General features: G+C 40.0%; 1 protein-coding gene across 3 annotated transcripts in view; it reads left to right on the top strand.

Moving 5' to 3' along the window:
* LOC139260303 (disintegrin and metalloproteinase domain-containing protein 12) overlaps positions 1-22426 on the top strand; it is a 482943-nt gene that overhangs the window by 78565 nt on the left and 381952 nt on the right. For all 3 annotated transcript variants that reach the window (XM_070876752.1, XM_070876751.1, XM_070876750.1), the window contains exons 2-3: positions 1968-2101; positions 13355-13428. In XM_070876752.1, the coding sequence (XP_070732853.1) occupies positions 1968-2101; positions 13355-13428 (208 nt within the window). The remainder of the gene's footprint in view (positions 1-1967; positions 2102-13354; positions 13429-22426) is intronic.

Genomic DNA, 22426 nt, shown 5'->3' with positions numbered 1-22426 from the left:
CAGTTTTGGGCACCACATTTTAGGAGGTACATAAAATCAATGTGCAGGAGAGATTCACTTGGGTGTTATCAGGGATGAAGGATTACAGTTATGAAAGGAAGCTTGAAATGTTCGGGTTATTTTCACTAGAACTGAGAAGGTTAAGGGATGACCTGGTGGAAGGGTTAGAAAAGGTAAATAAATAGTGATAGATTGTTTCCACTAGTGAACAAAATGGTAATGAAGAGGGCACACATTTAAGATAATCACAAAAAGAATGAAAGGGAAAGCTGGAACAATAGTTTATGCAGAGGGTGATTAGAACGTGGAATTCTTTGCCTCAAAATATCACCTGAAGCAAAGTCCATAAAGTTATTTTTAAAAAGGAATTAGATAGTTGCTTGAAAGGTGGGAGTTAATGGCAATAGCACAACCTTAAGATTCAAATGTGTTGAAACTATTCAACATTTATCTTTATGAAGTGTGATGCTATCTGAATGTCTTAATTGTGGAAATGCCAAGGAACTGCTTTATTTCAATCCATTTCAGCATTCTCAAGAGTAGGTGCTTTTTCCGTATCCTTAATTGAAAGGATTAGGGTTTATATCTAAGCAGAAGAGAAATTAGATTATAAGGCACTATTGATCTTCACACAGATCACTCAAAATCCATTCTTAATGGAGATCTGATAGGGAAGAGACTCCACTCTGGTCACCCCAGTGAGAGAGTTGCTTAAGCTCATTACAAGTGTAGCAAATGCTCTGAAACACTCCATTCCTATTTTCTGGAAATAGCAATAATAATGGTATCAGATGATCAGCTGATCTTTTCTTATCCTGTGTTTCCATATGCTCGGTAATGATTGATTCCTTTATTGTTATTTTTCTGATTGTGATTATTTTATAGAAATGATGCTCAGTTCTAAAGGCAAATGGACAGCCGGTTCACATTGGTTCTCATTCCTGCTACCTAATATCTGACAGCATTGTACAAATATGTTCAAATTGATTTAAGAGCAACCAATTTTCTATTCTGATGAATAAATTCAAATGAAGTAATATGAATTTCAGCATCAGGCAGTAGCTAACCGCTGCACTGCTGACTGAGCTGGTCTGACCAGAAATATTTAATTCCTTTGGTATTAGTGTGTGTCATCACAAAGCCATCATTATGAAGTCTAACGAGATTGGAAACTGCTCATTTACAAATCTAATTTTATTAAATTAAGCACACTCAGAAGTGCTTACAAATTTCTGGATAGGTAGTAAGCCATAATATTTAAAGTTTGTGCCACTATGCTACCTTCTAAATATTTAATTTGAATAAAAATTCAAATTTTCAAATTCATTTTTGTGTTCAATACAGTAAAATATGTTGAGGCTGGGAAATATAGTATTTTTGCACTTTCTACACACACTGTAATTATCAAATATGTCTAGTTTAGATACAGCATGAACTATATGCAGGGGAAGATGCCAATACACTACCTCAGAATTGTGCCTTAAACCCAACTTCATCAGTATAATGTTTCAAATTTCTACACCAAATATTCTTAGTTCTTTCTTACTAAGATTGCCAATGTGGAGTTAATTGCTCCACGATTATGGAACTGGACTGGGATTGCCCAAACTATTACATCGACAATGTGAAGAAATGATTTCTTGCTGGTAATGTTTAAAAACAATCGGAGAGACAATTGCATTTGCTGCAAGAAAACTGTAACTTCTCAAGTGTTATAAGCTAGAGTTTGGTCTTATTTGGGGGAAAGCTGAGGCACTGCGCATTTGATTCCAAGTTGGTGAGGATCTTGGTTGCAGGAGAAGTTATAATGCATGGCTTAATATACTGCATTTTACCTACTGCTACAAGGTGTAACCTTATATTTTTCCCTCTTGACACATAAATGTATCTGAGCAATTTGCAACATTATGGTACATGTGGGAACATGGTCCATTTCCTGATCTTTAATAACAATGATGTACTTACAGGCAATATTTTGTCCAGTAAATTGTCATCGCCTAGGCAACGAGACCATCTAAAGCAGCTGCAACAATATGAGCAAGTAGTTCCTTACCTCCTGGATGGAGATCACCAGAAACAATCTAGCAACCTTCATGGAAAGGTCAGCATCTTTATTTTTCCTGTTTCTCTCATGAAAAAGTGACCTATGCTAATTCTACATAAATCATTATTCGTACAGAAACTAAGTAGACATAATCGTTACCAGGTACTTTTAATATCTTTCTAACATCTTTTACATTAGTTTTTCTGGATTTTTAAGATGAGAGATTTTAACTGAAGAAAATTAAATACTGCTTAGTTGGGTAAAACAAGCCATAGTTTTTGGACAAAAATTTTATAATTTCCAGTAATGTCAATATATTAATGTTCAATATCAGACACAGGTCATTAGACAGAAATGTTCTAATGTTCACAGGGGAAAGCATGCAGCCAAATCTGACCTCTGCAGATTTTATGCAGTTTAAGTTTACCATCAACTCTAGGCTCAGCACTGCTACTTGGTCCACTCAGTATTTTCATTGTTATTTATTATTTTCCGAGGGTTAATATTTTCCTGACATTTAAGGACCGTTACAACTCTGCTGATGATTTTATAATAAAGACCAGTACATGTTATATTGAGGTTAATGAACATGAACTTGTAGTTGGAAAAGTAAATCACATTTAATATAAAGATTTCTATTGGGTACCAGTAGCTGTACTTATTTTTTGGCCTCACAAGTGTTTTATTATTATCCATCTAATTTTAGGGCTGCGATGATAAAATGCATATTTTATTTAAAGTTCAGCAGAAGTCATGACATGGTTTACACTATATAGTCAGAACCAAAATCAACTTGAAGTTTTGTGAACATGCTTGTGTTCTTTTTTGACATAGTAATTATTTAGGATGTTTCTAGTGGTATCCCTCAGGGATCTGTACTAGGGCTGCAGCTTTTCACTATATTTATAAATGACTTGGATGAAGGAATAGAGAGCCTTATATCTACGTTTGCTGATGACACTAAGTTAGGTGACACAGTAAATAGCGTCGATCGGAACAGAAAGGTGCAAAGGGGAAATGTGGGGAAGTGTAAGGTCACTTTGGACCTAAGGAAGATAGATCTGAGTATTTTCTAAATGGCGAGAAGCTAGGAACATTGGATGAGTAGAGAGATTTAGGAGTCCAAGTACAGAAATCACTAAAAGCTAGTGGACACATACAAAAAATAATTTAAAAAGCTAATAGAATGTTGGCCTTTATCTCAAAAGGGCTGGAATACAAAGGGGTAGAAGTTATGTTCTGGGCACCACACCTCAGGCAAGATATATTGGCCTTGGACGGGGTGGGGGAGCAGCGCAGATTTACCAGAGTGATACTGGGGCTAAAAGTGTTAAATTATGTGAATCGGTTACAAAGACCAGACTTCTATTCCTTGAATATAGAAGATTAAGGGGTGATCTAATTGAGGTGTTTAAGGTGATTAAACAATTTGATAGGGTAGGTAGAGATAACGATTTCCTCTGGTGGGAAAGTCGAAAACAAGGGGGTATAACCTAAAATTAGAGCTAGGCTTTAATTCTCATCAGGGATAAGTCAGAAAGCACTCCTTTACACAAAGGGTACTGGAAATCTGGAACTCTTTCCCTAAAAAGCTGTTGAGGTTGGGTCAATTGAAAATTTCAAACTGAGATTGTTAGAGTTTTGTTAGGCAAGGGTATTAAGGGTTATGGAACCAAGGCGGGTCGAAGGAGTTAAGATACAGATCAGCCATGATCTAATTGAATGGTGGAACACGCTTGAGGGGTTGATGGCCTACTCTTGTTCCGACACTGTGTGTATCTGTACTTCCAATGATCCTACAGAAGTGATGGTGAATGCTTTGAGACGTCCGGTGGTTATGAAAGGCGCTATATAAATGCAAGTCTTTCTTTCTTTCTTTAATCACTGTTACTGTTATACTGTTACTTTTATGTCTGAACAGAACAGAAACCATTTTGCAGTGATGGAAAAGTGGCAGTTTACTGCACCTTGAGATAGGGTGGATTGCAGTGATCGGTGGAAGGAGGGCATTTTATGTTTTTCTTGTATTCTTGTGGCCATTTCTATTTACTCAGTGTTGCACTGACTGAGTGGAATATTCCATGATGATCGCAATGATTAATACCATTTTCAACAGGGATGTTCAAAGATTTTTCTTTTATGTGCCATTTAGCTGTGCTTCATGCACCCCCATGGACCCCATATAATGACAGTTACAATACAAATTATTACATTTAGAGCACACTTAAAATACCTTCTCACCCTCATTCCATGCTAAGTTACAAACTATCTGCTTCAATTTGATATGACTGTTTGATTTATTTTGCTCTGATCTGTGAGAAAGCTGTAGTCGGTTTTGTGGGCCAGATTGCCAGGGCCACACATTACTCATAGTCCATAATTTAGACACCTCTGATTTACAACAATATAATATGTGAGTATCTCCAGCTTCTTTACTTGGCTTCTTTACCATTACCGTTCCCCAAGGTTCTATTCTTAACCCTCTCTGGTGGTGGAGGTAGTACTGGGTGTCGTCTTGAATACATGTGGAAGCTGCCCCTTGGCGATATCATCTGTAGGCATAGGGTCAGCTTACACATGTATGCAGATGACACCCAGTTCTATCTCACCACCACCTATCTTGATCCCTTCACTGCCTCCATGTTGTCAGACTGCTTGTTTTGGATGAGTCAGAATGTCTTCCAAATTAATATTGGCATTGTTATATATGTAAACCTGTATATACCTTGTGTAGCCACCAGAGGGCTCATCCCCTGGAGTCCCAAATGATCCAACAATCCCTTGGTACTTAAGGAGGCCCCACAGGCTGGAGAGGTACTCTGAAGACCTGCAGTAAAAGACTACGGTCACACTTTACTTTGAGCTCACAGTATCTAGTCAGACTCTTTATTCATATATAATAGGCAAGACTGAAACCATTGCCTTCCACCCCCCCCCCCCACCGCAAACTCTGTACCTTTGCCACTGATTCCATCCCCCTCCTGGCTACTGTCTCATGCTGAACCAGACTGTTCACAACCCTGACACCCTGTTTAACTCTGAGCTGAGTTTCCAAACCCATATCCTCATGATCGCAAAGACTGCCTACTTCTGCCTCCGTACCATCAACCACCTTCTCCCTGACTCATGATTAAGACTGCAGAAGCTCATGGTTTCATAACTTATGGTGTGTGAAAGTGGTCAATTAGCAGTTAAAACATAAACTGGAAAATCTTTATAATGCTGCAAAACAACAATTTGAAGAAAGCCCATTTTGAGAAATTTGGGTTGGGGTTGGGGACTCTATAACTGTACTTTTGAGAGTCGTTTCATAAAGGGAGCAATGCAATAATTCCCAAAAGCATAATAAAGAAAAAATACTCTGTATATATCTGAATCACGGGTCCTAAATTCAATGCAATGACAGGTGCTAAATTCAGTGCGAAGTGACATATAACTGATGGGTTTGGGTGAAAAAAATCATGGTTGAATGCACAGGCATCCAATAATACAAATGGTTTGCAATGTGACTTAATAGGAAACTTATCAGTTCCATCCATCAGAAATAATAGGCTCTGTGCCTGTGCAAGAACATCCTGTATTTGCCCATCTATATCACTGTGCAGAAAGCATCATTTCTAAACAGAAAAAGGGTTCCGTTCTTTCATCCTTGGTTATGCATTTATGTAAAATGTATTGGGGATAAAATTCCTTTCTTTGCCAATTTTAATGAAAATATAGATGTAAATAAACAATGATAAAAGGTAGTTAGAAAGTGCTAACAGCAACATTTAACCCTGTGCTGATCATTCGTATTACCCCAAAATGGGAATAAGGAATCTTAACAAAACATTAGGAAAAAAAACTAGTTTTACTTGTTAAAGGCCTTGTTAAAGGCATTGACTCCAATGAATTAATCTTCACTATTATGTGAAAATGAAATATTTCACATCATTTAATTTTAAAATGTTGTAAATGTTGCATAGGGTTGTAAAACAAGTTTGAATTGTTCAGTGACACATGGGCCTATATTTTCCACTTGTGCAAAATTGGGGCACATCTTCAGAGTGATAGATCACAAAGATGTACCTCTGATCCTGGCCACTTTTCTGGACTATGGGTCGTTTGCATCACCTTGGACTGATTGCCGACCTCACAGAGGCGTCTGACTGTAGGGGAGGCCAGGGGAAAGAACGGCTTCCACAAGCCTACTACAGCATATGTATTGCTAGAGCCATAGCTTGTGCTTTCACTCACTCAATGATCAATTGCATAGGATTTCCAGTTTTTAAAATCTAATTCCATCCCCCTCCCAAATAAATGATGGAAAATAGGCAGATCAGCAGATGTATTGTATGTCACCCGTCACTTTGGGTGGGAACTAGAAGGAGCACATTTCTTGACCCATTTTCCACTCCTGCCCATCCCAGTTCCTTTTAAAAAGTTGGTGGAAGGAGGGTGGAAAGACCTTGAAATTAATTCAATTTATCTGCTTCTGAACTACTCCTGCATCATTGATTTTATTGATTGAATTTCTTTGGAATCTCTGAATCCAGGTTTCAACTCCAGATTTTAACACTTCTAACTTTGGCACATAGAAATTTAATTTTATATTTGATGCCATATAAATATTTGAAAAGGAGGAATATAAAAGAATAAAGGGAAAAAAACCCAGAGAACTCGGATCAGAATAGAAGAGTTAGCACTGTCACAGGCCTGATGACCGAATTAGCTCCTTCTGTTCTTTAATTTGATATGATTCTATGATTTATTTTGTGACTTTGGGACCTTACTGCAGTTTTTAAATGTTGGGTTAATTTTCTATACTAAGTATACACAAAACTTTAATTTGTCATTGTTACTATGCAAATGCAATTGCACAGAATATGCCGATTCATGTTTGAAATACCAGTATAGTATTTTTGCTTTCATTGTTTAAAATAGTATTTTGTAATTTGGCAACACTAATCTTATTTAAGTACTAGTCAGCTTGTTGTGATACTGCACACAGCAGGTCAACACCAAGTGCAGCCTGCAGGCCAAGTAGGGTTAGAGCGTAGAGGATAATTGAGTTGGCACGAGAAGGGGAAAGGAAATGGATGGGAGGGTGGAATAATAGGAGGCCGAGGAGTGAGAGGAAAGGGAGAAAGAGGAGGAGGGGCAGGCTCATAATCTATTTATATTCTCTCCAGAGGTTGGGAACTCCAGTAGGGGTTGGGCCTATCTTTCAATTTATCTGTCTAATTGGGGGAAAGATTTTAGTTTTCTCTTGTAATTTTTGATCAGTGAAGGGGGAGAGTTGACATGTGCTTGTGCAGTTATACAAAGTTTCTGCTTCATGGCAGGAGGGTGGTGGGGGGAGTTTGGGTGTTTCCTGGCGCCAGAACGAGGGCTTCTGGTTTAGTCTTTGTTTTTCAGTTGTGGTATTTCTGTTCAGTGGGGGGTGGGGTTGATGGAGTCCATCTGAATCTGCTCAGTTTCATGGCGAGGGTGCATGGTCACGGTGCCTCCCTTGTTTTAGCCAGAGACCTGTTCAGAGTCCTTATTCCCATTCAGCATGTGACGTTACTGTCTGTGCTTTCGCCTTGCTTTCCATCAAGTAGTTGGCATCCAGTAATGACTTTTGGACAAAAAGTCATTATGGGGGAGACGGCCATGATAAGTGCTCCATGGGGGTGGAGGGAGTTGCAGTCCGTGATCAGAATAAGGGCTGGTGTTTCAAGGTGCTGTTTTGGTCTTTGCTAGTTGAATTTATATTATGCTCCTTTTTAAATGGCTCATCTACAGGAACGCTATTTGGCAGCTCCTACTTTTTCATGCCTCTCGCCTCTTCTGGGCCCAGAGGCAGCATGGGCCAGCCCACACTGCAACCTATGGACAGTAGGAGTATGTGTGCGCATTAGGTCCATGCAGCAGAGCTTGGTATCTAGTCGTCTTGGTTAACCCTTGCCACTGGATCAAGACCTAGCTCTGTCAAGCCCGTATGGTGGCGGCTGCACAACTTCAGGATTTGGCACATGTGCAGCCTAACACGGAAATCCTGAAGTTGCGATCTGTCATTCACTGCTCCTCCACAGGCTGCACTGTGCCCCCCCCAACCCACCCTCCCTGCCCCCCCCCCCCCCCCAACACACCCAGTGCACCGGCAATCAGTGTAATCTGTCAAATCATGGAAACTGATACAAAATTCGGCTGTTCAGCGGTAATACCGCTGTTAAATACCCCATTAAAAGTTAGACTCATTTGGTTTAGGCATAACTGAGGTTTTAACAAAGTTTATGGCCCTGAAAATCTCATTTTAATTTTGTGTAGTGTCAAATTTATCCGTTTAATAAAAATCGAAATTTTTAAGAAACTTCCAAAAAAGATTTTTAAAATTTTTTTTTAAAAGTTTGTTCATCTTTATTTCAGATTTGCCTTTTCCCCATGTGAGAGCCCCAATCTTTGTTTTGCTCTCTCTAACATTTAAAAAAAATTAGGATCAAAGGAGCTTACCCACTTCCTGGTTCGCTGTCTGTGAGCATTCTACATTTCGACTGGCTGCTTAGGCAGCTTGTTGACGTCACAACATCTCTTTTTGCTGGGTATTCCCTACTAACTTTCGTTGATTTCAATTACACATCGGAAAACCCGAACTTGTCGCCGCAGATATCGCGAGATCTTTGTGGGAGGCTTACTTCGGGGCCAGCGGCGAACGCCTTTGCTTTGGCGCTGAGTGCAAATTCCAGGCTATTATGTGATGTGTTTTGTGTTTGTGGGTTGTATGTAGACATGACTGTCATTGACTGAGAAGGAATACAAGACATAACAAAGAGGTATTAGCCCTGATTTTGAAGGAGGCCTCTGGCTTTACCTTCCCTTAATCCCTTGGTGCTCCTATAGGGAAGGATATCTAATTTGGGCTCCTCAACGGCAATAAAGGGGCTTGTAATTTTGGGGCCCTCCTCCAGTTCAAGAAAACCGTCACAATGCATATGGAGTTTAACAGCCAGCTGAAGCCAGACCTGCTGTGCTGTGCCTGTTCCGATTCAGTAATATAAGTTTTGTCAGTTACAGACTTGAAATTCACACTTAAATAATCTTGTATTTGACAGTAAAAAAGTTAGATATTCATAATTCAAGAAGTCATGGTACTTCTTTTCTAGGATATAAAAAAGACTGTTCTATTTAATTTGAGGCAGTTGGAAAATCCCATGAGATGAGACAGTTTTTATCCTAATCTGTGGTTTGCCAGTTATATTCCTCATTCTGAAAAGAATATAGACAGACTGTATGAGTACAGCCTGTTAACAATAAACAGCAAGACTTGCATTCATTTAGCACTCTGTCACAAAGCGACAACAAAAGCTTGATTATGTTGCATAAACATGCAATGTCTGATGTTTGTGAACCTTTTTCTGCCCCGAGCAATTATAACTACCTTGTCCAAATACTTCCAGGATCTAATATAAACCGGGCAATTGTATAAGAGTTCAGTTCACCAAGCCCAGGTTTGTCACTGGACACCTGGGTCTCCGCTTAAAAGAGATTGAAATAGAACAATCAGTATCCCCTTTTCCAAAGGGAAATGGCGGAATCTTGTGGTTGATGCAGTTAGTTTGGAAAAACTTAGTTATAACCTTAATGGAAGATGCTCATTTTAGCAAGATGGAGCAGGGCCATAAACTACATTTATGACTCCCCTGGAGCCCATGAGCTCCTTTTGCTAATAAAGTTAATGGTTCCCATGTCATAGAAAAGGGAAGTGGGAAACGTAAAGAGAATAGAAATACTGAAATAGACAAATTTTCCTGCTTTAAAGCGACTTCATCGCTAAGACATGATTCATTAATTAATGTAAAGTGTTTTAGTGACAATGACATCTAATAAACACACCATGCAAATTTCAAAAAGACAAGATAGCTTAGAAATTAATTTGTGCAGTTAATATCGTTCAGACACAGTGCAATGGCCTGACATTCTTTTGTTCAATATTTTAAACAGTATCAACCCATTCATTTAACATGTTAAATGAACAGATACAAGAATGTCATATGACTGTGTTAAAGGTTTGTGTGCTAGCGTTAATTTCTTCAATGTCTTATTCTGAGATACTGGAGGCCCAAGTTTCCGATATCCGCTAGAATGGCGCACCTCCGAGAGGGCCGCCTCTTTTGTGGAATGAAAAGTGCGCCAAAAACTTACCTCGCGATTCTCCGAGTGCAGCAGGCCTGTTCAGCAGTCAGTGCGATGCAGTACAACAGCAGGGGGGGGCAGAGCTGCAGCCCTGGACCAAAAAGAGTGCCGGCAGCTGCGCACGTGCGCAGTGGAGTCAGCTCCTGGCTCTCCCAGCGTGTCCTGTCTCAGGCCGACCCTATCCCTGGCCGAAGGGACGTCGCGATGTTCGCCGCCAATATCCCAGGCCGAGTGGCCTGCCTGCCTCACCGTCTCTTCCTTCGCCTCGCCCCCACTGCCTTTACCTCCTCGGCGGCGGGGCCCGCCTGACCAGCACCTCTTCGGCGGCAGGGCCCGTCCGAACTCCTCCCAGTGGCGGGCCCCGCCCGAACTACTCCCCGGTGGTGGGCCTCACCCGAACACCTCCTCGGCAGCGGGGCCCATCCGACCAGCTCTTCGGCAGGCTGTTGGAGGGCTCCCGGTGCTCCCGAACGGATAGGTGCTGCAGTAGGTGAGTAGAAACTTTTAATTTTTTTATTTTTGATTTTTCGATTGATTTTTTTGGTTGATTTATTGATTTATTTATCAATTATTATTAGTGGCTCTTTATTGGCAAAAGTGAAGTGTTTAATGCTTTGGAAAATCCCCTAACTTCCCTCTAACTTCCCTCCCCGCCCCCCCCCCCCCCCCCCGCCTCACCTCTGGCTACCTGCGCCTAATTCTAAAGTGTATGCAAGGTTTTTCTGAGCGTACAAAAGTCAACACTTACACCGTTCTAAGTTAGTTTGGAGTAACTTTTTGCTGCCTAAACTTGAAAAACAGGCATAAGTGGCTGGTAATGCCCCCTTTTGAAAAAAAAAACTGAACTAAAACGAAACTAAACTAACTCACTAGAACTGGAGCAAACTAAATGCCGAGAATTGCGATTTCTAAAATACCTCAAACTAAACTAGTTGCTCCAAAAAAATAGGAGCAACTCCAGCCGAAACTTGGGCCTTACAGTACTATCCTTATGCATTAGAGTGGATCTCATAATCTGAGCCTTAAAAAGCACCGATATTAGAGTAACTTCTCATTTGGGTTGTATGATTTACCAAAGCACGCTTTAACCAAGGTTGGAGGCATTTGCATTATATAGATAAAAATACAAAGAACTGGCATTTTGTAGGATTGATTTGCCTGTGAATTAAAGTTGGAAAAATGTCACGAAAATCAGATACAAAAATTAAATGGCTTCAGGTTTTTCTGACAACTAATGTGTAATAGATACAATGGAATTTTTTGGCAGAGCAACAATAGCAAAGTCATCACAGCTACCAGGGAGAAACTAAAATCTAACACTTCTTAAATGCATTTGAAGGAAATGCCTCTGATTTGAGCATTTTTGAATTTCATCTTTTGGCAATATTCGTTTCAGAACATGCAGATGCCATAAGTTCAGCCAAGCTATAAGAAGATTTCCTCATCACTGTGGGGTTTACTCTTGAGACAGCTGTACAACTGTAAATCATCTGTTTTAGTTTTCGTGCAAGCTAAGATTGTGTCAGATACTTAGGTTCAAGTTTGTGCACTGTATATTTCAGTTAAAAGGGTAGATTTTCCTGGGTCTGCACCCAGATAACCTGGATTGCTTTGATGCTGCAGATATCAGGAAATTGGGGTCAGATATACGTCTATATACGCCTATATAGGAACCTTACCCATTTTCCTGCAGACACTTCTTGATTTTCTAATATTGACTGGGCCCAGGCCATCCAATGCATCTGAGTGCAGACCCAGGAAACTCTCCCCTAATATGTCTGAACTATATAATTTATTTATCACCAGTACAAACTTTCACTCTCTTCCTGAATTAAGGTATGCAGACATAGACTAGATTAATCAATTATATTCAGACATTGCCAAACAATAATATATTTCTCAACCCATGCATGACCAGTCAAGCAGTAGAACAATGATAAAGATATTTGTAATCAATTTCTTACACTGGGATTGTTTTGTTGACATGTCTATCCATTGATCCTGAAATTGTACTGTGTGACTATTAGGCTACAAACATTTAACATATTCATATGCAATTCGTTTATCCTCTATTGTAACAGGATCACTAATCGGTTGATTTTAAATGGGAAGAAGGTTGTGCAATGTGTCTTGGTTTCAAGATAGTAAAGATTTGGGGAAGAGGAAGGTGGCATATTTGCAGTTTCAGCAAAACAGGGCATGAAAGTTGAGAAAGATTGACCATAATAGTGCTGGTAACATGGAGCCATAAAATAGGTTGAAGAGGTGAAAAAGAGATCACCCATCAGATAACAATGTTTTTCTTGTACATTGTCCAAGACTTCAAGAGAAGTGTTAAGTGCTTCCCCAAGTATAGAATCAGTATTCAAGTCTTGGATTAACTCAGGCTTTGTGGAAAGTTAAGATTTGTTGCGAGGCAAACATTTTTATGAGGTAGCTTTAGAAACTGATAATATATAGAAGTTCTGTTTGAAGCCAGAGGAGAAAGTGAGACCAAGAATGCTGGTAGATGAATATGGACTAAATCAACAAAGATGAAAGGTGATTAGTATTGGTTTGAATTATGAAATTCATGAAGCAGCTATGACTTCAAAAAATTGAAAGAAACAAGATGTTCATTGCTCATTGAAGGGCCTAAGGGAGTTCAAGATGTAGTAATTCAACCTTTGCACTACAAGAGGACTGAGTGTTGTGAGTTTTGAGGGCATGTAATCTAAAGGAAGTATGAAAGTATCATACAAATAGGCTCATTCTTTTGGTTCCTGGATTTTCTACTGTTATAATGTTGGTATCTTCCAAGTATAAACACTGAAGTGGCATAAACTCTGAACTGGGATCCCCCAACCCTTTGGAAATTAAGATGCTGGTATGTTGTAGTCACTTCACTATATTCACTTGGCATTTCCAGTATTTCCAGCACTCATGATCTGGACTCTTGTGCCCACATATGCATTGTTATCAGCTAGGCTGCTCTGATTATAACACATACAGTGCCAGCTTTCATCATAGCCCAGCAATAGCTGGATAGAAACCACAGAGGGACCTGGTGAATAGACTAAGTGCTACCTCAATCAATCCCAGACATATACAAACAAGTTCTAATTACACCTTGCATTTTAAATACTGTATCATATGATTTTTGTATTTTTACCACAGAGCCACCCTACATGGGCCAAATTCCTAATTGAAGCTGAAGGCAAACAGTTGATCATCGAACTTGAAAGAAATGAGTGAGTAGTTCTAATATAGTCTGTGCTACAAATTAATGGCATATGTAACGCCTAGGGCAATAAGTGTGTTCTGCTTAACGATGCATAGCTTCTGGTAAACATATTGTAACTGTAATGGTCCTATTTAAATTTAAATTAGTTTCAACTTAAATAAGTATTAATCAACACATTCTGTTAAACATGCCAAGTAATATTGAACATTTATTAACATCATAGATAAAAGTTCAAATTTATTTGCAGCTTTAATTTTTATATTTGCCTTTGATGAACATGATGACAAGTCAGTGTATCCTAATAACCCTGCTGCTTTTATTTTTGATGATTAAGTCATGTAACACTATTATTTATCATCAATCAAACATTTCTACCTTGGCAGAATTGGTACTCTGCAGTAAATCTGTCTTGCCCTAATAAATTTGAACTTCAACATTTCAATTAAGCATTCTTGCTCTGAATGCTCTAGCTACGCTTGAGTGCAGACATCATGCTCAATTCAACAGTTGAAAATTACAGTTTTGACTTTAAGTCAGTCTCAAGAGGATTATACAGCCCTTAATGTGCAGAACAAAATAATCCTTTTTTGTATTACATAACTGTACTAAAAAGAGACAAATTTTGGTGTTGGCAACATATGTGCACAAGATGGAAATTAGTAAGTTATTTTGAAAAATTACACATGGTGATTAATTTTGCAAATCCAGCAGTTGCACCATGATTTTTATCCCGTGGACATTTTATGACTACAGTTATGTGAACAGTGAAAAATGTAGCCTCAGACCTTTGTCCCTGTGAGTCCCATACTGCATTATACAAAGGATTGGTCTGCTTTAGGTCACTTCAGGAGCTAGTGAGGTCATCCTGAATAGTGATGTTGAGTTCATCAAAAGTTGATTGGTAACCAGCGTTCTATTGCCACTGCAGGAAACAAAAACACAGTGAACATTGCACTGGCGGAGACTGAATTACTGCTCTAGCCATTCACAAATGTGAAAGAACAATTCTTTCCAAGAAGAACAAGAGTTACATGGCATCATCAGCTAGAATATCCTCTTCCATTATTGCTGTTCAGGTTGGGTTCAAATTGGTCCAGCTCATATACTTGCCTGGCACATTTCTCTGTGATGTCACCCGGATTTATGGAGATATAGATTACATGGATTTTATTTTTACAGCTGTGGATTAGAATAATACTTTAAAAGTGAATGTTATTGAGGATCACCAACTAAAACACAGCAGGTGTCAAATGCTGTTGAATTCTACTTAATCCCATATTACACCACAAAATGCTCTTTTATTCTATGTTTTCAGTTGCTACTGGTAATTGTGTACCGATAGTCACTGTAAGGTTTCTTTAATTTGACTTCCAATGAAACTACCAAAAATAAAGGGAATCCTACTGAGTTAACAAAACAATATTTGTTCAGTTTATTCATGCACTGTACAGTTGAAGCAGAATCCATTACATGAAAATCAAGCATTAATGCTTTCCCTTAGGAGTGGGGAGGGGGCGGAGAGCTACAAAATAGACTTCTCCAGTATACAATACCATAAGAAACTGAAATTTTACAAGTTGTAACAATTGAGTATTTACAATTTTTAAGATATACTGGGGTAAAATTTCACTTTTGGGTGCAAGGGGAGCGCAGGGTACAATCCTTACACATGATTGGTGGAGCCGAGGTGGCCCTGATATTGGGCCTCGGGCCATATTTCCATCAAGACGGCGTGGCGCGAACAGCCAGCCCGCGAATATTCAACAAAGATCTTACCTAAGGGCCGCTGATCGTGTCACATCGGTCCTCAGGTAAGTGGAGACTGGGGGGGCAAGGGAAGGGGAGAACCGGAGGCTGGGGAGGGAGATCGGAAGTAGAATTGGGAGAAACGAAGGCAAGGGGGTGGGTCGGGACATTGGAAGACAGGGCGATTGGGAAATCGGAGTCCGGCGGGGATCAGAGGTCGGAGGGATCCGGGGCCGCCGGCGGTTGGGCGGTGGCGATTGGGGGTGAAGCAGAGCAGAGATGATCAGGGGGATGGCGGCCTGCGTTCATTTAATGTGGGGTCGCTGGGAACATTCCAGCTCCTCCCAGCTCCACAGTCATAATTCAAAAATGTATCTTGTTGGTAGCAGGCAGTCCCAAGGTCTGGTCTTCCTGAGTGCAACCAGGCAAACCAGTCTTGCAGTGAGGGCCTCAAACAGGTGTTGGGTCCATTATTGTCCTTTCCTAATATTGCAGGCGGCACACTCCTGGCTTAAAATGTGTGCGTGCTTCCTTCCTGCCATGTTGGTGGCTTCATCGGCTGAAATTATAGGTTTTGGAGTTTAAGGTAACGATATTTACTATTGTTGTTAAAGACTTTACATTGACATTCATCGTATGAATGATTCTGCTCTCTTGGTCTATCAGTCTGTGGATCTATTGTTACTGAAGGACATGATTTAGCTAATAATATTACCATCACTTGTGTAGTTGCACTTCAGTACTGTATTTTCTTTTGAAAATTGACGTTAATCATGCTTTAAACTCAAATTAATCACAATTCACTTTCTTTGCATCTGACTGACGAGAGTAAGTTGTAAAAACAAACACTTGGGGGAGCTGAGTAAAATATTTACGTTTTAGAAAAAGAACAGTTGACAAGCTAGTATCTTGTAGCTTGACCCTAATGCTAGCTAATCAAAATAAACAAAAAATGTTTAAGTAAAGAAAGAATCAGCCTTACTGGATACAGTTACAACTGCAGCATGTCAGTGGAATGTCAGCAGACTGGAGCAGTCAGTTCAGTCCCCAATGTACCAAGCCAAAGCCTACAGTTAGCACTGTTACTAGGCAATCAGCTGGTGACTATGGAAGTGCTGCTCTATTGAATGGAACGTTCATTAAACTGACCCTGCTCTGTCTGCAATTAATCATGTGCTTGAATTAACTTTCTGCTCGCAGTATCCTACCAATAATGTTAACCTTGTCATTCATTATTGCCAAATTCAATATTGTAGGAAGATGCATTTAAATTAAAGCAGATTAATATTATATGTCAAATACTTAAAAAACATATTTCAAGACTTCCATTTTCAGGGAAAGCATCCATTTTGATTGCTGTTCATTGGCTGCATGTCTTAACTATAAAAATTCAAGAACAACCAGAGCTTCCTGAAGTATATTAAAGTGTTTGAAAGTGCTTTTATATTTTACATTAAACCATTTCACTATAGTGTACTGTTACAGTGGAGGCATAGAAATGACAAGTATTAATTAATATTTGGGAAATACAACTAGAAGAGCAATTGTCTTTTTAACCTGATAGCGTTTAAAGTTACATTTTTCCTTTTTCCACAATTGTAATTGAATTCAATGGTACCTGCCAAAATAAGTAGTAAAATAATATTTTGGATGAAATTCAATTTTGTATCTGGGTTATTAAAATAGTAAGCAACCATGACAACCTCCCTCCTGTCAATCATCACACTGTAGATTGTAGGGCTAGATGCAACAACAGTTCATTCCGAAGGCTCAGCAAGTTCATTCAGTAAGCAGTTGAAGCACGCAAACCAAGAAAATGAGGTGTGAGTTAGCCGGTGTCAGTCAAAGAATGGTAGGGCTGCTATAATTAGCCTCTGTGTCTCTGGAAAAGATCAGCAAGGTTTCCAGTACCCAACTGCTATCTAATGACCTCGATTGAAAAGTATGCATGTGTAGATGTGGGATGAGGACAGGATTGTGTTTGGCTGTGATGCCATGCAGTTAAATAGACTACTAATTCTCATTGTCAAAACTCATGTATGTTTAATGGTCATTTAAGCCAGGTACTGGAGGGCATCTGCCTCCCCTCGATTTGTACCACACAAATTGAGTCAATGGCCCAGAAGTTTGGGCGTGGCCATACCGTATAATGTTTTTCTGTCATTTGCATAGCATTTGAATACACTTTGAATGCCCATATTTGGGCAGATATACTCTCCTGGTGGGAAATTGTGGAAGTGGCTGGGACAAGTGTAGAACAAGCCTTTGTGCAAAAGTTTCCACCACATTCTTCTGGAGTCACAACAACTCCCTGCACAAAATTAGGGTCCATAAAATTAGTAGATTCTGGCAGTGAATTGCCATCTTTAATGTATTGTTTATCCTGTACATGTTTTCCATAATTTAGAAAAATGTATCTGTATTGTAACTCAAAAGATGATAAATTAGGTCAAGGTAGTTACACAGTCATATAGAGATTAAATGATGTCCAAACTATCTATGTTGTGCTGTTGAAGATTATGACATTATTTCAGAAGGGAATTTGATATACACTTGAAAAGGAAAAAATTGCAGGGCTATGCGGAAACAGCAGAGGAGTGAAACTAATTGGATAGCTCTTTCAAAGAGCTAGAACACGCATGATGGGCCAGTTGGCCTCCTTTTGTGTTGTATCATTCTGTGATTCTATTGCAACCCAGATTCATCAGATGTATTGTCCTGGTTGTTTTCTGTTTTCATAAATGAATGCAGTCTCCTTCTATAACCCAAGCAAATTACAACTAATGACAAGTCCAACGATATAGGTTAAAAAAAGGGATGAGGTCCTACGAGACGAATTTAAGGAGCTAGGAGCTAAATTAAAACGTAGGACCTCAAAAGTAGTAATCTCGGGATTGCTACCAGTGCCATGTGCTAGTCAGAGTAGGAATCGCAGGATAGCTCAGATGAATACGTGGCTTGAGCGGTGGTACAAAAGGGAGGAATTCAAATTCCTGGGGCATTGGATCCGGTTCTGGGGGAGGTGGGACCAGTACAAACCGGACGGTCTACACCTGGGCAGGACCGGAACCAATGTCCAAGGGGGAGTGTTTGCTAGTGCTGTTGGGGAGGAGTTAAACTAATATGGCAGGGGGATGGGAACCAATGCAGGGAGACAGAGGGAAACAAAATGGAGACAAAAGCAAAAGACAGAAAGGAGATGAGTAAAAGTGGAGGGCAGAGAAACCCAAGGCAAAAACCAAAAAGGGCCACTGTACAGCAAAATTCTAAAGGGTCAAAGTGTAATAAAAAGGCAAGCAAGAAAGCTCGGTACCTCAGTGCAAGGAGTATTCGGAACCCAGGAGAGGGCTCTGAGCTAGTTAGAGTGGGTGAGAGCTCAGATGAACAGGACCCCAAGAAAGAATGCAAAAGGCAGGAGGCAACAGAGCAGAGTAGCACTGGGGTAAGTGTAAACCACAAGGTGAAAGGAAGGGACAATATGTATGAATATAAAGGGGCTGCAGGAGGGGTCAAAACTAAAAATCATGGTTTAAAAACTAGTATTAAAACACTCTACCTAAACGCACGCAACATTTGAAATAAAGTAAATGAGTTGACGGCACAAATCATTACAAATGGGTATGATTTGGTGGCCATTACAGAAACGTGGTTGCAGGGTGGCCAAGACTGGGAATTAAACATACAGGGGTATCTGACAATTCGGAAAGATAGACAAGAAGGGAAAGGAGGTGGGGTAGCTCTGTTAATAAAGGATGATATCAGGGCAGTTGTGAGAGACGATATTGGCTCTAATGAACAAAATGTTGAATCTTTGTGGGTGGAGATTAGAGATAGTAAGGGGAAAAAGTCACTGGTGGGCATAGTTTATAGGCCCCCAAATAATAACTTCATGGTGGGGCGGGCAATAATCAAGGGAATAATGGAGGCATGTGAAAAAGGAACAGCAGTAATCATGGGGGATTTTAACCTACATATCGATCGGTCAAATCAAATCGCACGGGGTAGTCTTGAGGAGGAATTCATAGAATGCATACGGGATGGTTTCTTAGAACAGTATGTTACAGAACCTACAAGGGAGCAAGCTATCTTAGATCTGGTCCTGTGTAATGAGACAGGAATAATAAACGATCTCCTAGTAAAAGATCCTCCGGAATGAGTGATCACAGTATGGTTGAATTTGTAATACAGATTGAGGGTGAGGAAGTAGTGTCTCAAACGAGCGTACTATGCTTAAACAAAGGGAATACAGTGGGATGAGGGCAGAGTTGGCTAAAGTAGACTGGAAATACAGACTAAATGGTGGCACAATTGAGGAACAGTGGAGGACTTTTAAGGAACTCTTTCATAGTGCTCAACAAAAATATATTCCAGTGAAAAAGAAGGGCGGTAAGAGAAGGGATAACCAGCCATGGATAACCAAGGAAATAAAGGAGAGTATCAAATTAAAAACCAATGTGTATAAAGTGGCCAAGGTTAGTGGGAAACTAGAAGATTGGGAAAATTTTAAACGACAGCAAAGAATGACTAAGAAAGCAACAAAGAAAAGAAAGATAGATTACGAAAGTAAACTTGTGCAAAACATAAAAACAGATAGTAAAAGCTTTTACCGATATATAAAATGGAAAAGAGTGACTAAAGTAAATGTTGGTCCCTTAGAAGATGAGAAGGGGGATTTAATAATGGGAAATGTGGAAATGGCTGAGACCTTAAACAATTATTTTGCTTCGGTCTTCACAGTGGAAGACACAAAAACCATGCCAAAAATTGCTGGTCACGGGAATGTGGGAATGGAGGACCTTGAGATAATCACTATCACTAGCGGGGTAGTGCTGGACAGGCTAATGAGACTCAAGGTAGACAAGTCCCCTGGTCCTGATGAAATGCATCCCAGGGTATTAAAAGAGATGGTGGAAGTTATAGCAGATGCATTCGTTATAATCTACCAAAATTCTCTGGACTCTGGGGAGGTACCAGCGGATTGGAAAGCAGCTAATGTAACGCCTCTGTTTAAAAAAGGAGGCAGACAAAGGGCAGGTAACTATAGGCCGGATAGTTTAACATCTGTAGTGGGGAAAATGCTTGAAGCTATCATTAAGGAAGAAATAGCAGGACATCTAGATAGGAATAGTGCAATCAAGCAGACGCAACATGGATTCATGAAGGGGAAATCATGTTTAACTAATTTACTGGAATTCTTTGAGGATATAACTAGCATGGTGGATAGAGGTGTACCGATGGATGTGGTGTATTTAGATTTCCAAAAGGCATTCGATAAGGTGCCACACAAAAGGTTACTGCAGAAGATAAAGGTACGCGAAGTCAGAGGAAATGTATTAGCATGGATAGAGAATTGGCTAGCTAACAGAAAAGCAGAGAGTCGGGATAAATGGGTCCTTTTCGAGTTGGAAATGGGTGGTTAGTGGTGTGCCACAGGGATTGGTGCTGGGACCACAACTGTTTACAATATACATAGATGACCTGGAAGAGGGGACAGAGTGTAGTGTAACAAAATTTGCAGATGACACAAAGATTAGTGGGAAAGCGGGTTGTGTAGAGGACACAGAGAGGCTGCAAAGAGATTTGGATAGGTTAAGCGAATGGGCTAAGGTTTGGCAGATGGAATACAATGTCGGAAAATGTGAGGTCATCCACCATGGAAAAAAAATCAGTAAAAGGGAATATTATTTGAATGGGGAGAAATTACAACATGCTGCGGTGCAGAGGGACCTGGGGGTCCTTGTGCATGAAACTCTTTTTGGATCCTTGTGCATGAATCCCAAAAGGTTAGTTTGCAGGTGCAGCAGGTAATCAGGAAAGGCGAATGGAATGTTGGCCTTCATTGCGAGAGGGATGGAGTACAAAAGCAGGGAGGTCCTGCTGCAACTTTATAGGGTATTGGTGAGGCCGCACCTGGAGTACTGCATGCAGTTTTGGTCATCTTTCTTAAGGAAGGATATACTAGCTTTGGAGGGGGTACAGAGACGATTCACTAGGCTGATTCCGGAGATGAGAGGGTTACCTTATGATGATAGATTGAGTAGACTGGGTCTTTATTCATTGAAGTTCAGAAGGATGAGGGGTGATCTTATAGAAACATTTAAAATCATGAACGGGATAGACAAGATAGAGGAAGAGAGGTTGTTTCCACTGGTCGGGGAGACTAGAACTAGGGGGCACAACCTCAAAATACGTGGGAGCCAATTTAAAACCGAGTTGAGAAGGAATTTCTTCTCCCAGAGGGTTGTGAATCTGTGGAATTCTCTGCTCAAGGAAGCAGTTGAGGCTAGCTCATTGAATGTATTCAAATCACAGATAGATAGATTTTTAACCAATAAGGGAATTAAGGGTTACGGGGAGCGGGCGGGTAAGTGGAGCTGAGTCCACGGCCAGATCAGCCATGATCTTGTTGAACGGCGGGGCAGGCTCGAGGGGCTAGATGGCCGACTCCTGTTCCTAATTCTTATGTTCTTATGTTCTAGAACAGAATCATGAATCGTTGGGACATGATGAAAAACCTAATAATAAAAGTAATTCAAAAATGCTGCAGAAATATCAAACATTTTATTATATTATTTGCTTATATTTTCTATTTCCAATAAGAACTAAAGCCTACCAGTGACAGAATTGTGTTTCTTCTGAATTTCATTTTGAAGGTACTTTATCAGTAATGCACAATTTGTATACTTACAGCACTGACCCATTTTTGTTCTTGCACAAGCAGGATCAAAAAGAAGTCAGCATAATAAATAATATAAAATGCATACTGCTGATATTAATCTCTGTTGTAAAAAGTGAAATATCGTCAACATGCATTATGTAACATTATTTTATAAATAGGAAAGATGTGGTTGTGACATTCCATCTGCAACTTTAAAACAACTACATATAACTATCTGCAAAACAGCCCATCGATTGAATGTATAGAGGAGCTGTCTATTACTGTGGAAGGAGAATGACTAGTAGGGACGTATGTCATTTTCACCTTGATGGCATCATAGGGACAAGTCCAAACACCTCCCCTTGAGATTGAATGACATTGTCGTCGAATCCCCCAACAGCAATATCCTGGGGATTGCCATTGACCAAAAACTCAACTACATCAACCACATAAATGCCATGGCTACGACAGCAGATCAGAGGATGGGTATTCTGCAGCGAGTGGCTCACCTCCTGATTCCCCATACACTCTCCACCATCTACAAGGCACAAGTCAGGAGTGTGTTGAAATATTCTCCACATGTCCGAATGGGTGCAGGTGC

Source organism: Pristiophorus japonicus, chromosome 3 (assembly GCF_044704955.1).
Source record: "Pristiophorus japonicus isolate sPriJap1 chromosome 3, sPriJap1.hap1, whole genome shotgun sequence".
In the NCBI taxonomy this organism is placed as follows: domain Eukaryota; kingdom Metazoa; phylum Chordata; class Chondrichthyes; family Pristiophoridae; genus Pristiophorus; species Pristiophorus japonicus.
This window is presented reverse-complemented; position numbering and strand designations above follow the sequence as displayed.